Raw genomic sequence first — 17,248 nt, forward strand, 5'->3', positions numbered from 1 at the left:
CTCTTTCCATTTTTTCCAATTAATACTCGAAATATTATTGTGAGATTAGAATAAAATTCTTCAGTCTTGGTCTGAAAAGTGTAAAGATCTGCAGGTCAGAGCAACTTTTCAGTATCTCTTGGAGCCTATGTTTCTTAAGAGAAAAGTGAGCAACGACACACTCCTTCTTTATACTTTGTATTTGGTGATTCTGGTAATCATGTGGTAATGAGAGGCTTATCACTAAAAGCCCTTGGACAAGTGGGATTTTTTTCTACAAATTTCCATTTCTTCCCTATAAATGTCATTAAAACTTACCCTTATCTCAGAAAGCCAGAAAGGTTATTTGATGTCTGCCACATGCTTGGAGATAATTATATGCAATCTTTATTGTGCAAAAGCTTTTAAGTTTCATTAGGTCCCATTTGTTTATTTTTGCTTTTATTTCTAATATTCTGGGAGGTGGATCATAGAGCATCTTGCTGTGATTTATGTCAGAGTGTTTCGCCTATGTTCTCCTCTAGGAGTTTTATAGTTTCTGGTCTTACATTTAGATCTTTAATCCATTTTGAGTTTATTTTTGTGTATGGTGTTAGAGAGTGTTCTAGTTTCATTCTTTTACAAGTGGTTGACCAGTTTTCCCAGCACCACTTGTTAAAGAGGTTGTCTTTTTTCCATTGTATATTCTTGCCTCCTTTGTTGAAGATAAGGTGTCCATAGGTACGTGGATTTATCTCTGGGCTTTCTGTTTTGTTCCATTGATCTATATTTCTGTCTTTGTGCCAGTACCATACTGTCTTGATGACTGTGGCTGGAAATAGAACTGCCATATGACCCAGCAATCCCTCTCCTGGGCATACACACCGAGGAAACCAGATCTGAAAGAGACATGCACCCCAATGTTCATCGCAGCACTGTTTATAATAGCCAGGACATGGAAGCAACCTAGATGCCCATCAGCAGACAAATGGATAAGAAAGCTGTGGTACATATACACGATGGACTATTACTCAGCCATTAAAAAGAATACATTTGAATCAGTTCTAATGAGATGGATGAAACTGGAGCCCATTATACAGAGTGAAGTAAGCCAGAAAGATAAAGACCAATACAGTATACTAACGCATATATATGGAATTTAGAAAGATGGTAACAATAACCCTATATGCAAGACAGAAAAAGAGACACAGATGTACAGAACAGACTTTTGGACTCTATGGGAGAAGGCGAGGGTGGGATGATCTGAGAGAACAGCATCAAAACATGTATATTATCAAGTGTGAAACAGATTGCCAGTCTAGGTTGGATGCATGAGACAAGCGCTTGGGGCTGGTGCACTGGGATGACCCAGAGGGATGGGATGGGGAGGGAGATGGGAGGAGGTTCAGGATGGGGAACACATGTAAATCCATGGCTGATTCATGTCAATGTTTGGCAAAAACCACTACAATATTGTAAAGTAATTAGCCTCCACCTAATAAAAATAATGGAAAAATAAAAAAAATAAAATTATATGCAATCTTTAAAATCCCACTGAAAGACCCAAAATTCTCAGTGTTTTTAAAATGTGCTCCAGATGACTAAAACATAAAACATCTCACCTAGAAGTATAACTGTTAAATTTTCATGAGCTAAGAAAAATATCTGATAGAATGATGTGATATTTATTAAACACTCTGTTCTAGGTACTTTACATATATGAATATGCTTAATCCTTGCAACTGCTTTTTGAACTCTGTGGACTAAATATTTAAATATTCAAATAAACATTATTTCTATTTTACTGGTAAACTATCTCTCGACAACAAGATACAGAGATGTGTTTCTTTTTCTTTTTTATTGTATTGAAGTATAGTTGAAGAGTCCATCTCCAAAACTCTCCATTTTGCAGCCTAAAAATCTGTCCCCATTAAACTCCCCATTCCACCCTCCTCCCACCCCTTGGCAACCACCTACTTTCTGTCTCTATGAATTTGACTACTTTGTCAGCTTCCCTGGTGGCTCAGGTCACCTACAATGCAGGAGACCCAAGTTCATTCCCTGGGTTGGGAAGATCCCCTGGAGAAGGAAATGGCAACCCACTGCAGTATGCTTGGAGAACCGCGTGGACAGAGGAACCTGGCAGGGTACAGTCCATGGGGATGCAAAAGTCAGATTCTTTTTTTTTTGTAAGGTTATAGTGTATTGAAAATGAAAATTAAGGAGTAGTAGAGGAGTACTAGAGGACTTTAAAAGAAATAAGAGAAAAAGAAAAATAGAAAATAGAAGAGAAAAAGGAAAGAAAAAAAAGAAAAAAAAAGAAAGAAAAAGAAAAAAAAAAATTTTTTTCCCCCTAATTAAAAAATCGTAAAAGTCTGTGGAAATGAAAGTTAAGGAGTAATGGGGAGTAATAGGGGATTTTAAAGGAAAATAAAAGAGAAGAAAGAAAAAAGAAGAAAAAGATAAAAAAATTAAAAAAATTAAAAAAAAAAAGAGAAAAAAGTAAAATTATATCTAGGAGTTTCTCTGGAGCTGTTGCGGTCAGTGTGGGTTCGGCTCAGTTTCAGATAGCTCCTTGTTCCAGCTTACGCTTCTCGATATCTACAGGCCTCTTCCGGTGTAGTCAATGTTTCCTAGAGGGATTTTAATCTGTTGCACCAGTCCCTTCTGAAGCGGTTCCCTTTGTTTATTTGGCTTCTGTTTGCAGGTCTCTTCAGAGCCTCATTTCCGCCCTGACACAGGCGGGCGGAAGTGGACTCTTATTCAGGTAGCTAGTTCCGTCGCTCTGCGGGGCAGGAAGGGGCTGGCGCTGCAGGGAGGGGCTGGCGCTGCAGGGAGGGGCTGGCGCCGTGGGGACGGCTGGCGCCGCGGGGACGGGCTGGCGCTGCTTTCTCCGTCTGCGCTGCTCAGGCTCCCGGCTGTTCTATATGGAGCGCGGCCCGCGCTGCGCGAGGTTCCAGCCCTCGGGTGTTCCACAAAAGCGCGGAGCGAAAAGCTGCGCCTGCTCTCTGTGCCTTCCCCGTCAGAGCGGTCCAGGCAGCCAGGGGCTTGGTGGGCGCACTCTCCCCAGGTGTGGCGCGCCCACTCCCTTCCACGGACCCAGTTTCAGTTTCCTCTGGCGCCAGTCGGGTGCGTGCGCCTTCCGCCCTCCGCGTCCCCAGCCCCAGTCCCCGCCCGCGCCGGTCGGGTGCCTGCGCCCTGTGTCTCGCCGCGACCTTCCCCTCCCCACTGCCTCCTGCCTCCGGCGGGGCTGGGCCGGTCCGCAGCCTGCGAGCTCTTCTCTGGATTTTCTCGGTCTCTTTGATCTGCGAACGGCCGGCAGTGTGTTCGGGCCGGTTAATTTACTCTCTCTCTTTTGGTCTCGCACAGTTCAAGTTGGCAACTCACCGAAGCTCCCTCCGATTGGCCTCAGGGCACTCAGGCCCGGACCCTACCCCAAGCAATGCCGCCTAAGACTCCCTTCCCGGGACGGACCTCCGTCCTTAGCTCTTTTGTCTCACTTTTTATCTTTTATATTTTGTCCTACCTCCTTTCGAAGACAATGGGCTGCTTTTCTGGGCGCCTCATGACCTCAGCTAGCGATCAGAAGTTGTTTTGCGAAGTTTGCTCTGCGTTCAGTTATTCTTTTGATGAATTTGTAGGAGAGAAAGTGGTCTCCCCGTCCTACTCCTCCGCCATCTTGGCTCCTCCCCCCCAAAAGTCAGATTCTTATGAGACTGTTTTTCTCTAACAGTTCCTTTGACCTATCTTTCCCTAGTCATGAAATTATTGAGACATCCATTAGAGCTCTATTAAGAGGGGCTTCACTGATTGCTCAGATGGTAAAAGAATTTGCCTGCAATGCAGGAGACCTGGATTTGACCCTTGGGTTGCAAGGAGAAGGGAATGGCAACCCACTCAAGAGTACTTGGGAAATCCCATGGAGAGAGGAGCCTGGTGGGCTGTAGAGTCCATGAAGTTGTGGAGTCGGACACGACTGAGCATCTAGCACTTTCACACTTTGAAGAAGTGATAAAATCAGTAGTGAAGAAGACCAGTATAAAAAGTTCTAAATATTTTCATACACATATAAGTATCATTTTAATAAATGAGCCTCTGTAGTATTTACATATTTGATTTTATAAGCTTACTAATATTGCACTTAAAAGTTTTCTAATTGCTCCCACTTGACAGTAAATAGAATTGACCTTTCATTTTACTTCTTACTGAAGGTCGGAAACATTTCCACATTTCAGTTAGGAATAATTAGATTTTAATGATCCCAAGATTCCTCAGCCTGCATTTCTACTCATTGGAAAGTAATGTTGCTAGTGAAACTTTTGGAAGTATCTTAGGTTGACCACACCACAAACACCCCCGAAAAAAGGACAATTTGTTACTTTTTTCCAATTGATAATATATTGGGAGTTAGTTTCTCTAAAAAAAATTTCCTAAGAACTAGAAAATTTCTAAGAATTGATTATTCTTCTAAAATATTGCTTTTGGATAAGCATTTGTTTATTGTGTTCCTTTATATATTGAGCTTTCTCAAAATATTTAACTTAAAAGAGTGCCTTGAATATAGGAAGTTGGCAATTGCTCCTGGTATGTAGTTGTTAAGAAAAGTTTCTCCTCTAGGTTCTCCTAAAGAAAGCACTCAGATGTGATAGATGTTTTTGATAATATCCGTGTCAAATAGCACAATAATAATACAATAAACACAATATAAGCTTTTCAGTACTGAAGCTGGTGGTTATCCTTACATAACTAAAAACGGGTTCATTAAAAACAACTTGATGAAAGGTCAAAGACATGCATCCTGAGATGCATGGGCCTCTGTGAAAGTCCAGCTTGACCCAAGAACAGAATTTAGAATTTGAGAAATATGAAAGAATTATCCTCAGGTATTCCTCCATGAGTTGATTTCTTATGATTGAGTTTTTAATCAAAACAGGACAGTAGATAGTCTGAAGTAAAATTCTCTAGCAGTGTAGGGAATGTCCATATGCTAGGTGACAATCAGGGTAAGGTTGATGGTTTCTCAGGAACATTAAAGACTCTCGTAAGGGCTCATGCCTAATGAGGAAGCCTCTCGTCCCACCCCATGCTGCCTCCTACGGTGGACTGGGACTCAACAAGGCAGTGTTCTCAGGCTTTCCCACTGTAGACATAGTTTGGAAAGTCCAAACATTTTTCTCCATCATGATAAATCTTTATTGCATGTTCATCATCACTATTTAAACAAGACTTCCCCTCCCTCTCTTAAATGTAGCACCAAATTATCTCTATTTAACTGGTAATAAGATCCTGGGTTTGGGGGGGGTAATTCCCTGGTGGCCCAGTGCTAAGAACTTGGTGTTGCCATGGACTTGGGCTCAATCCCTCATCTGGGAGCCAGATCCTGCCTCCTTGAATCCCTGCCCACCTCTGCCCCCTGACAAAATTGAAAGCATTGATACTAAAAGGAACCTTCAGTTCAGTTCAGTTCAGTCGCTCAGTCGTGTCCGACTCTTTGCGACCCCATGAATCACAGCACGCCAGGCCTCCCTGTCCATCACCAACTCCCGGAGTTTACTCAGACTCATGCCCATCGAGTCGGTGATGCCATCCAGCCATCTCATCCTCTGTCATCCCCTTCTCCTCCTGCCCTCAATCCCTCCCAGCCTCAGGGTCTTTTCCAATGAGTTAACTCTTCACATGAGGTGGCCAAAGTACTGGAGTTTCAGCTTCAGCATCAGTCCTTCCAATGAACACCCAGGACTGATCTCCTTTAGGATGGACTGATTAGATCTCCTTGCAGTCCAAGGGACTCTCAAGAGTCTTCTCCAACACCACAGTTCAAAAGCATCAATTTTTCGGCACTCAGCTTTCTTCATAGTCCAACTCTCATATCCATACATGACCACTGGAAAAACCATAACCTTGACTAGACGGACCTTTGTTCGCAAAGTAATATCTCTGCTTTTTAATATGCTATCTAGATTGGTCGTAACTTTCCTTCCAAGGAGTAAGTGTCTTTTAATTTCATGGCTGCAGTCACCATCTGCAGTGATGTTGGAACCCCAAGAAATAAAGTCTGACACTATTTCCACTGTCTCCCCATCTATTTCCCATAAGGTGATGGGACCAGATGCCATGATGTTAGTTTTCTGAATGTTAAGCTTTAAGCCAACTTTTTCACTCTCCTCTTTTACTTTCATCAAGAGGCTTTTTAGATCCTCTTCACTCTCTGCCGTAAGGGTGGTGTCATCTGCATATCTGAAGTTATTGATATTTCTCCCGGCAATCTTGATTCCCGCTTGTGCTTCTTCCAGCCCAGCGTTTCTCATGATGTACTCTGCATATAAGTTAAATAAGCAAGGTGACAATGTACAGCCTTGACGTACTCCTTTTCCTATTTGGAACCAGTCTGTTGTTCCATGTCCAGTTCTAACTGTTGCTTCCTGACCTGCATACAGGTTTCTAAAGAGGCAGGTCAGGTGGTCTGGTATTCCCATCTCTTTCAGAATTTTCCACAGTTTATTGTGATCCACACAGTCGATGGCTTTGGTGTAGTCAATGAAGCAGAAATAGATGTTTTTCTGGAACTCTCTTGCTTTTTCAATGATCCAGCAGATATTGGCAATTTGATCTCTGGTTCCTCTGCCTTTTCTAAAACCTTAGGGGTCACTTAGTCTGTCTAGTTTTACATACAACCGGAGAGAGAAAGGAAAAAAAGCACCAAAATTGTCTGCTGAGGTCACCCAGAGAGTTTATTTTCCCATGTTTATTTCACAGGTCAGAGTTTCTTGAATCTGTGATAGATGGACGTTTGCCTTTTATCGTATAATAGCAGCTAGCATAGGTACAGTTTGTGAAATTCTTAAACATGCCCCGCTGCAGGGACACCTGCTGAGCATTTGCTAGAGGAAGGTGATGGCTCAAGGTGCCGGGTTGTCTCGCTCTCTGCTGGGAGCACCTGCTGAGCTGATGTTTACACTTGAGGTTTAATGACACGTGTTTATTTGCTGTTTTCCTGTATACATATTTCTTCTTAAACTGTGTCCATGTAATATTTGCCAAAAAGGAAAGCCAGTATGCAGTGCAGATAGAAGTTATAAATCAGAATAATAAAGCACATATAAGCCTACTATCTAACATCGTAAACTTTTTAGGCTTTTGTTGTAGAGCAGTTTGCTTATTGTTCTCTCCTGGCCACAGGCAATGTTATTTCTCCCTTCTGAGCCAACCTCACACTAAAACTAAGCTAAGATATATACATCAAAACTAATGACTGCTTGTGTATTTGCCATATTTAATCATGCAAAGGAAATGTGATTCTTCACCTTTGAAAAGATTGAGGGTGTTGGGTTTTGTTCTTGGTGTTTTGTTTTTGGCTGTAGTGCTTGCACATTTTTCACACTTCACCAGCATAAATTGTTTGCCTTTGGCTTCCCCAAGTTTGGGATCTGCTTCTTAACCTCATTTCTCAAAACTGAGATTTGTAAAAATCTGTAACACTAGTCTGGGAGTCAGTTATGGTCATTCAGTCAAGCAGCCGTTACTGTCTGTTTAGAACCTATTATGTGGGGAAATACTGATCTTTATTAGCACCACGGTCTTAAGCAACTGAGTTAACCGGCCACCTGATAAATACTGATCTTTAAAGTCTCAGCTAAAGTGGATGTTTCTCTCCCACTTAGAATGGTACAAAACCCCCACTGGATGCAGATGTAAACTTGGAAGCAATTGCTGGTGACCTTCGCTGTGATTGTTATACGTAAGTATGTCAGTCTCAGATCACTTAACTCTCTGAGGCCCCGTTTCCTCATGTGTAAAATGCGGGAGAGTGATAGCAGGAGGATTAAATTAGGAGTCCTGTAAAGCACCCAGGGTCTGGCTCTTCCTCCTTCTTAGAGACAATACCACCCATTTTGAGGCTCTGAGGTGTTCTCAGGAATAGGGGCGTCCTCTCGTATGTCAACCGCTGGTGTTCAGCCACCCTGACCACCATCACTGCCCTTCACAGCTTGTCTCTCTGTCCTTCCAGAACATTGCAGGAGACATCTCATGACCAGCTGCCAAATTATCTAGGTGCTTCAGCATTTAAAAGAAAATAATCTACAAGCTTTTCAAGCCTCAGAATGCATTTTTCATAGCATACCTGTTAATATCTACACAATCTATATGAAAATGGGAGGTCATATATTTCTACTTTCATAGTTTGTTGTGGTTATGAGTTTTTGTTGTTTTCTTCGTTATCATAAAACTTCATTATAGTAACTTTCCCAATTTTGGCTCACAGGGAAGGAAATGAAATTCACATTTAACAGGGCACATCTCTCCCTCCATTTTTTTTTTTTTTTAACTTAGAGGGTGAACCTCAAAACATGTGGGATCTTACTTCTCCAAGCAGGGATCAAACCCATACTCCCTGCCGTTGAAACGTGGAGTTTTAACCAATAGACCACCAGGAAGTTCTCCTCTGGCTTATTTTTAAAGCCCTGTTGATTGTCCACAATATACTTGGTGTTCATGATATTCCTGTAGCTCAAGGCCAAATAAATGTGCTTTCTGAAGCTGAGTCAGTCAAGGAAGGTGGTGTTTTAATCTTTGAGGTCTTCTAGAGTCTATTGTTCACAGTGTAAATTTATATCCAAAGAATATAGCTACTGATACTGATACAAGCACTCAGTTCTTTCCAGTTCTGGTTGAAGAATTTCACAATACTGTCTCATGAGATGATTACACTTGAAACCATGCTACTCACTTTTAGGGAGTGTGGCCAGGATCCAAAGTCTAATTTCCAGTTTTTTCATACGTAAACATCTTAGGGATCTGAGTCTTGATCTTTGTTCTGCTACCGCAACCCCAGTGCTCCTGAGAGATTTGCTGCACTCTGGTCAGGACTCTTGTCTCACTTAAGAAAGCAGTGACTGTCTCAGTGAAGGGGAAGTGGTCAGTCCCAGGCCATGGTGTTGAAGGGCCTGTGTAAAAGCCCTGCATTACCTTTAAGGAGAATGTACCTTTTCCCTTCATGGGGAATCAAATGCGTGCCAGTCTATAGTTAATGAACTTACTGCTAAAGAAAATAGGACTTAAGTGAGTAGTTTACGTATTTGAGTGCTAAAATCTGAAAAGATTTTCAGTTGGTAACAGGCAGTTTTGATGCAGAACTGACCCTGGGCCAATCTTTTGGATTATGCCACATAGGAGGTTATTTATTAAATGGGTCAGGGTTAAACTTGAATGGTATATGTTTTAGGTTTTAATACCACTGTCATCACAGGGACTGAATAATACTGCAGCCTTCAGCTACTTGTTACTTTAGTTAATGGTGTCTCTGCACCAGTGTTGATTTAATTTGTGGGGTTTCCCTGATGTCTCAGACAGTAAAGAATCTGCGTGAATGCGAGAGACCTGGGTTCAAGCCCTGGGTCGGAAAGATACCCTGGAGAAGGGAATGGCAACCCACTCTGGTATTCTTGTCTGAAGAATTTTATGGACAGAGGAGCCTGGTGGGCTGTAATTCATGGTGTCACATAGAGTTGGACACGACTGAGTGACTAACACTTTCACGCTTTTCACAAAGAAATGAATACCCTAAGCATGTATGTGATTGTTAAATAATATTACAAACCTAACACCTAACCAGCAGTAACATTGAGTTCAGTTAATAATTTAAACTAAATTTAATAATAGTAGGTATGTGGATTATCAGTATTATATATTAAATAAGTTTGTGTAGAGATGAGGATTTTTTTTTTAAGATGAGGTTTTTATCTCCCAGTTGAAACTCTTTCTCAAAGAATCTCGAAGAATCCTGTTAAAGAGGTCATGTATTGAAACACCAGTCAACCCCAACATCTTTCATTGAATGCAAGAACCATGCTGATTGAGCATATTATTACACAGACCAATTAAATGAAGACTTGTTAGTTCTTGTCATATTTTAAGTAATTTATGATGTGTCAATTCAGCTTGCCCTTGAATCAAGTGCATCAAACACTTTAGCCTTTGTATTTTCCTTTTTTGAAGTAGGGGTCATAAATGACTTTTTATATAAGATTAGTTTAGACTTTAGGTAATATACTAATGGTATATACTTGTAATGGGCCAGTTTGTACTTTAGCATGAGCCTTGTGAATAAAATTTTACAGTAAATAATGTGTAAGTTGCTTTCTTCTGACTGTTTTAGACTTTTTATATTAACATTGCTATCTGTAGTGATTAGCATGAGAATATTTGAGTCACTGCATGTTTCCTTCATAATTTCCTTTCTTCTAAAACTTAGAAGTATTTTGCGTAAAAACTAAAAGCTCTTTCCTAGTGACCATGATTGGTTTATCCCACCTTTGTTGGTCACTTTCTTTCCTGAATGTTTAATATGTAACTTAAAAGGAAATTACAGGACTTCCTTGGTGATCCAGTCCAGACTCTGCCTTCCAATGCAGGGGGCACAGATTCGATCCCTGATCAAGGAGCCAAGATCCCACCTGCTTCTTGGCCAAAAAACCAGAATATAAAACAAGCAATATTATCACAAATTCAATAAAAAGACTTTAAAAAAATACATTTAAAGAAAAAAGGAAATTGCTTTCAGACTTTTTTCTGGGCTTTTGCACAGTGTCTAAGAATAAATGAGTTAAGAGCTCTTCTCTTATTTCAGAGGTGCAGATCTCTCTGCTTTGGTACGGGAGGCTTCTATCTGTGCCCTGAAGCAGGAAATGGCAAGACAGAAGAGTGGAAGTGAAAAAGGTACAGTTCTCTCCAAAATCTCTCAGTCCTAGTTAATTATCACTCTGGGTACCTAATGCCACTGTTAACCTGGAAAATGACCATTTTCTAGCATCTCTCATCTGTGATATTAAAACTGACATTTTTCCGATGAGACCTTTAGCAGCTGTTCTGTAATATTATATAACCTCTGTAGCTGACAGCTATAATAATAGCAGTTACTTGGTGCCTTATACAATGTACTCTTTCTTTGCTTATCATCATATGAGAATGTTTAGAGTAAGGCTAGTAGCTACATATACTGTTTTCATCATGAGTTTGATCTGTTTATCAGTCCTGGAAAACCTTCTCATTCTTTTGTTAGGGTGATACCTACTGTTAAAATGTAACCTAACCTGAAGAGCTTAGAAAACACATAAGAAATGAAAATTGAAATGACTTTCCATATACTTATACTTTCTTTTGGGATATCACAACAGCTTTGTACTGTTCTTCGCATTTGACAGTGTATTTGAGAATACCATTTGGGTGTGTGTAGATGAAAATGATTTATTTGTGACCTGCAGTCTGACTGCCAAGTAGAGAAATAGCCTCTGCTTTCCCTGCCTGGTTCCTGGGAGAATTGTTTGATCAGTTGCAGTGTGTGGCTGTCTTTGAATATAGATACTTAGCACTATCGAATACTTTCTTCAGAAAGACCTGCCTTTTCCTCCAAACCTGTACTTTCATCTCAAGTTCAAACCTTTATTGATCTCCTTTTATTCATTAGATTTCCCAGAAGATGTTTCTTTATTTGTGTTTATTTCATTTATTCTTTTCCCTTTTTTCTTTGGCTACCAGGAATCTTGGAGCTAACTTTTGTTTACGGTTACAGCAGCATATGCTTAGCCTAGATTTATCAACACACATATCTTCTTTTTTTATTATTTTTAATTATTTAGGCTTTACTTTTTAAAAATTTATTCATTTTTAATTGAAGAATAATTGCTTTATAATACTGTGTTGATTTCTAGCATACATCATCATGAATCAGCCATCAGTATACATATATCCCTTCCCCCTTGAACCTTCTTCCTACCTCCTACCCCATCCCACCCCTTCAGGTTGTCACAAAGCCTTGGTTTGAGTTCCCTCAGTCATCCAGCAAATTCCCACTGGCTACCTATTTTACATATGGTAGTATATATGTTTCTGTGTTACTCTCGCCGTTCGTCCCACCCTCTCCTTCCCCATCCCCTTTTTTTATGTTTAACAAACATTTATAAGGGAGGGAAATGCTCTAGACTAAGAAGTGAACCACTCTTACACACAAACAATTTATTAAGGCAAAATGTACCCTACGGGACCAGGAAAATCTAACCTGCCATAGAAATCAGACAGGTGAAATACAGTATAATAGAAACAAAGATGTTCTCTTTTCCATAAAACCAAGTTGAGGGATGCTAGTAAACTTAAGCATATACAGAGGCTCCCAGACCAATCTGCTGTCTAAATGACTTCCAAAGTACCATTTCAGAGACAAGAAGGCGGGATTTAGAGGGGACAGTCTTTAAATCACCATTTTTCCTTCAATTCTTTGCTCCACTGACTTCTGAGAGTTTGGCATATTGGGGATCTTCAAATTTAAAAGAAATGCCAAAGCTTGACTAATGCAATCTAAGAAAAAATGGTATAAATTCCAAATGCCTGTGCAGTTTTCTATAGTTTCCAGCATTCTGCCTTGAAAATTTATCAGATTTAAAACTTAAGCCACAAAAAAAAAAAGTGAAAAAAAAAAAAAAAACTTAAGCCACTTCCCATAGGTGGTATAATCTTAGGAAAAAGCATTATCCAAAATATGAATTAACTAAGGTAACACTAAAATCATATACGCTAAATTCAAGTCTAATGCCATTTTGTTGTTCTGGGTTACTTGATGTGTAGGATGATGTATACAGATAATAACTTTGTTTTTGAAAAAACTTGCCAATTTTCCAGTGTGATTCTATCTTACAGTTTCCTCAGTATACATTCAGGAATCTCCCTCTTTGAGGTTGAATTCTACTGATCACCAACATGGTCCTCTTAAAAATAGGTCTCCGTCCATCATCCCCCTCCGCTATGGTCTAAAAAATGTTCCATCTTCCATAGTTTGGGGCCTGATACAGCCAGAGCTGAAAATAAGTATACTTCACCTTTGCTGATTTCCATATTTCAGCTTAATACAAATAGGAGTCATGGCATTGACTGACCCCTTCTCTGTACAGCATTACTTTTGCAGTTATTCTACTGTATTACTTTTGTAGTTATTCCACTACTATTCTATTTTCCTCAGAAATATTAAGATTTATGTGCTTAAATATCTTAATGCTATGCATAAGACCAAGACTTTCAGTAAGAAGTATTAAGTTGGAAAAAAAATAATAAACCTGAAAAACTAGGTGTTTTCTTGTTTTTAAAGAAAGAGGTCTGAATTCCCTGGTTTCAGAATTAAAATTTGACTCTAGTTTAAAATGTAAAAAGAAGGACCATTGATGTGCTTCTTTGTGTCAAATTTCACTTAAAGTATCAGTGCAGAACAGAAAGAAAGAACTGGAAAGAAAGGATAGAAACATAAGCCACCAGTTATTATCTAAGAGTAGATATGACCTCAACCAAAATCAAAAGTATATCAGGAATTGGCCTCTTTTAGGGAGTCCTTTAAAAAAAACAAAACAAAAAAACTGTCATTGGGAGTAGCCACTGCACATCAGTTTTGAGATTTCTTTAAATAAGTTAGTATTCTTGTCTAGCTATGTGAAAATTTTCAGAGTAATTTTACTAGGAGGTAATTGGATACCATTTGGTAACTTCACATATGACACTGACATGGAATAACAAGTTGACAGGTGGGAAAGGGGAGGAAGGAAGACCCACAGAGTATAAAGTGAATTATAATGTGTAAAAACTTTTTAAAAAATAAGGCTGAAGAATTTGAAACCATAAGAACAAGCTATGTGTATACATATATATCTAAAAAACAGTTTTATGTCTTTAAAATTAGAATGTCATTTTACTTTAAATGTACAGCATGCAAAATGCTTTATAAGAGTAGAATGCGGGGGGAGAAAAAGTACAATGCATACAACAATGTAAATTTTCACAATTTTTTAGTAAATGACTGTTCTGGATCAAAAAATTAATGTTCCAAACACTTCGATCAAATGTTTATTTTTTTTGTTTCCAGCATTACAATTTGCTATAATAAACTTTAAATAAGTTTCTAGACACTGACCTAGGTCCTTAAGCACTCACTTACCCAGCAAAGAGATTCTTCACCAAGCCATCACTCTTGCTTGGACAATGCTTACTGGACAATTTAAAGTGTATATGACCCTGGAGAAGGAAATGGCAACCCACTCCATTCTTGCCTGGGACGTTCTGTGGACAGAGGAGTCTGATAGGCTACAGTCCAGGGGGGTCACAAAAAGTTGGACAAAACTGAGCGACTGAGCACACATATACCTTGTATATGACACATTATTTTAAATAATTCCCTTTGGTGATAAGGCTTTACAAGTTAAAAAATTATGCTATATAGAGTGATTACTACAATTATTAGTTCATAGTTGATCAAAATAGCATAAATATATAGCCAAATCTGATATGTAATTGTGAAACATAAAAATTAAAAATTTGTCAGAAAAGAAAAAAAATAAAATAAAGTGTATATGAATTGTTTTGATCAGTGAAGACACAGTTGTAGTTTTGCACTGTTTTCAATTGCTGAATTACATGTTTTTTCACCTTGATACCTTATGATCATTAGAAAGCTACTTACTTACATAATGTTATAATCACACTATGCTAACTGCCTATTCGTAACTACAAGAAACTTGTTAAAGACACACTGTTGACTATACTTTACAGAATCGTGGCCACAAGTTTCTGCAAATGAGGTTTACTTCTCTCAAATCAAGAAATATCATATTTCTAGTCCACTTTACAGAATGCCAAAATGCTTATAAATGCATTGTATGCTGTGTGCTCACTCAGTTGTGTCCGATTCTTTGCAATCGCGGGATCTGTCCATGGAATTTTCCAGTCAAGAATACTGGCATGGGTTGCCATTTCCTCCTCCAAGGGCTCTCTCCAACCCAGAGATTGAAGCTGCATCCCTTGCATCCCCTGCATTGGCAGGTGGATTCTTTTTATCTCCTGCTACTGCTACTGCCAAGTCACTTCAGTCGTGTCCGACTCTGTGCGACCCCATCCCTGGGATTCTCCAGGCAAGAAGACTGGAGTGGGTTGCCGCTTCCTTCTCCAATGCAGAAAAGTGAAAAGTGAAAGTGAAGTCGCGCAGTCATGTCTGACTCTTTGAGACCCCATGGACTGCAAGCCTACCAGGCTCCTCCGTCCATGGGATTTTCCAGGCAAGAGTACTGGAGTGGGGTGCCATTGCCTTTTATCTCCTAGTGAAAAACAAAAAGCAGTGATCACACTGGCCCATGGAGCCATCTAGGGCTATTTTATATTTCCTACCATTAGAAAGATTGAACTAAATAAGGAAAAAAAGCAAAGGAGAGAAAAGAAATTTTACAAAATGGCAACTAGCATGACCTAAAAAAGAGTGTACTAAAATATCTTCCTTCAATTAGGTAACCAAGCCCTTTCTGGAGTGAACATTTATGGGTAACTAGGTTAGCAGAGTGTTCCTCTTAGTGCTCAGGGCAAAAATACAAGGTATGTTGAAATAACTTCTACCTTTGTATAAGGAAAGACAGACTTTGAAATGGAGTGACTTTTAAAAACCACAAACCTATGTTTAGCCAGAATGTTCAATATTGACAGATTTGATGGAAGGAAATCTTCACTGGCAACTAAATTAAAAATCATAATCTTATGGGTGCCAGTTGTTTTTATCAATGTGAAGAAACTTGATTGCAAGGTACAATAGACACAATCTAAAATGAGAAATTGTGAACAATTCAAGTAACTAAAATGTTTCCTTTTGAAACACTGAAAGTATGAGTTCCAAATTGTTTGAACTTGTAACATGTCTCTTAAAGGTTGCTTTAGTTCTGTGGAAGGTTGAATTGCCCTTTAAGTAAATATTGCCTCTATCTTAAAAAAAGAAACGGCTTCTGAATGGCATGGACTTCTTCATTGTGGGAAAATAGACTTGGCAAACTTGTTTCCGAGGCTCCCTCCAAGGAGATTGATTCATCCCATCAAGTCTATAGTATCTCCAGATCTGCACGTCAGACTTCAGAAGTCTGTCTACTTCAGCTCCTAACATTTTCTCCATGCTTAAGCAGAGAAGTCTCTAGTTCTGTCGGAGTCTTCGCATCTTGAATTTCTCATACCATTTATTCAAAATCTTGTTTTTCCAAATATCTTGTTAACAGCTCATCCATTGAGATCTGCTCCTTGCCTAAAGCTCACTTTGCCTAATCCCACCCTTTACTGATGGGTTGTTCTCCAGGAGGTCAGTAAGCTGCTGCACTTGTTCTGGCTGAATTGCCCTGAGAGTGCTTCTGAGTTAGTGTAGGTGAGCAATGCTGCTGCTGCTGAGCTGCTGTTGTGTCCGACTCTTTGCGACCCTGTGGATTGTAGCCCGCCGGGATCCTCTCTCCATGGGGATTCTCCAGGCAAGAATACTGGAGTGGGCTGCCATGCCCTCCTCCCGGGGATCTTCCCAGCTCAGGGATCGAGCCCAGGTCTCCCACATTTCAGATGGACTGTTTACCGTCTGAGCCACCAGGGAAGCCCGAGGAATGCTGAGACCATGTCTGATAAGATGCCGTCACACAAGAACCGAGGTTGTCACAGTGGATAGCCCGCCGTTGAAGGAGGGCCCGTACAAGTGGCTGCTCTGGTCACTCCTGACACTGCTGCAGTATCCTCCATAGTTACATAGACTGGATTCTGTCCAGTGTTGATGCCTGGGCCACTGCAGGCAGCCTCAGCAGACCCAGAAAATCAACACACGTATCTTAATCATGAAGTCCCTGAGTTTTTTGGTTGTTTAATTTGAAGATTCAGTTCTATGAACTTCTTTTATGTAAGCTGTTTTAAGTTTGTTTTGAAAGTGGGTGGGATATAATTCACAAAATTAGGATGTCATGTAAAAAATCCTTATGTGGTAGTATGCTGCCTGAGAGCTGAATGTGATCATTATCTTTGGATTTGTTTGTCACTAAAAGTTAGCAGGCCTCTGTATATGTATTGACTGCCCCTAATAATTGATGGGATGTCTTTTTATAAATGTGTGTAACAGATTCTGACATTCCTGCTTTGATGCAGTTTGCATTTCCAGCTGCCTGTCCTTCAGGGACTTTGCATTGATATCTTACTGAACCTGAAATCAGTAATGCCATTCAACTTCGGTTTGACGTGTTCAGCTACACATTGTATTTTACTTTTAGGTAAATACACTTTCTTAATTTCTATATTAGTACTATTTTAAGTATAAATTGTCATCACATAAGTTGTCATATAATTGTAAGTGAAGCCTTACTTAATTAACGTTTAGTTACTAGATTTCTCTTACCATGTGTTGGCATAACTATACTTATAAGGAATTAAAGCACCCTTCTAGTCCAGTGTTGTCATATGATCTATATATATTATGTAT

The 17,248-nt window shown here is 39.7% G+C and overlaps 1 protein-coding gene across 3 annotated transcripts in view; it reads left to right on the forward strand.

Annotated features, from left to right (window-relative positions):
- Nucleotides 1-17,248, forward strand: part of NVL (nuclear VCP like) — a 92,104-nt gene that overhangs the window by 64,508 nt on the left and 10,348 nt on the right. For 2 of the 3 annotated variants that reach the window (XM_043485286.1, XM_043485287.1), the window contains exons 20-21: nucleotides 7,620-7,696; nucleotides 10,586-10,674. In XM_043485286.1, the coding sequence (XP_043341221.1) occupies nucleotides 7,620-7,696; nucleotides 10,586-10,674 (166 nt within the window). Of the gene's footprint in view, nucleotides 1-7,619; nucleotides 7,697-10,585; nucleotides 10,675-17,248 lie in introns of those variants that run through there. The other variant, XR_006272563.1, reaches the window with a different exon arrangement.

Source organism: Cervus canadensis, chromosome 13, assembly GCF_019320065.1.
Source record: "Cervus canadensis isolate Bull #8, Minnesota chromosome 13, ASM1932006v1, whole genome shotgun sequence".
Classification (NCBI taxonomy): Eukaryota; Metazoa; Chordata; class Mammalia; order Artiodactyla; family Cervidae; genus Cervus; species Cervus canadensis.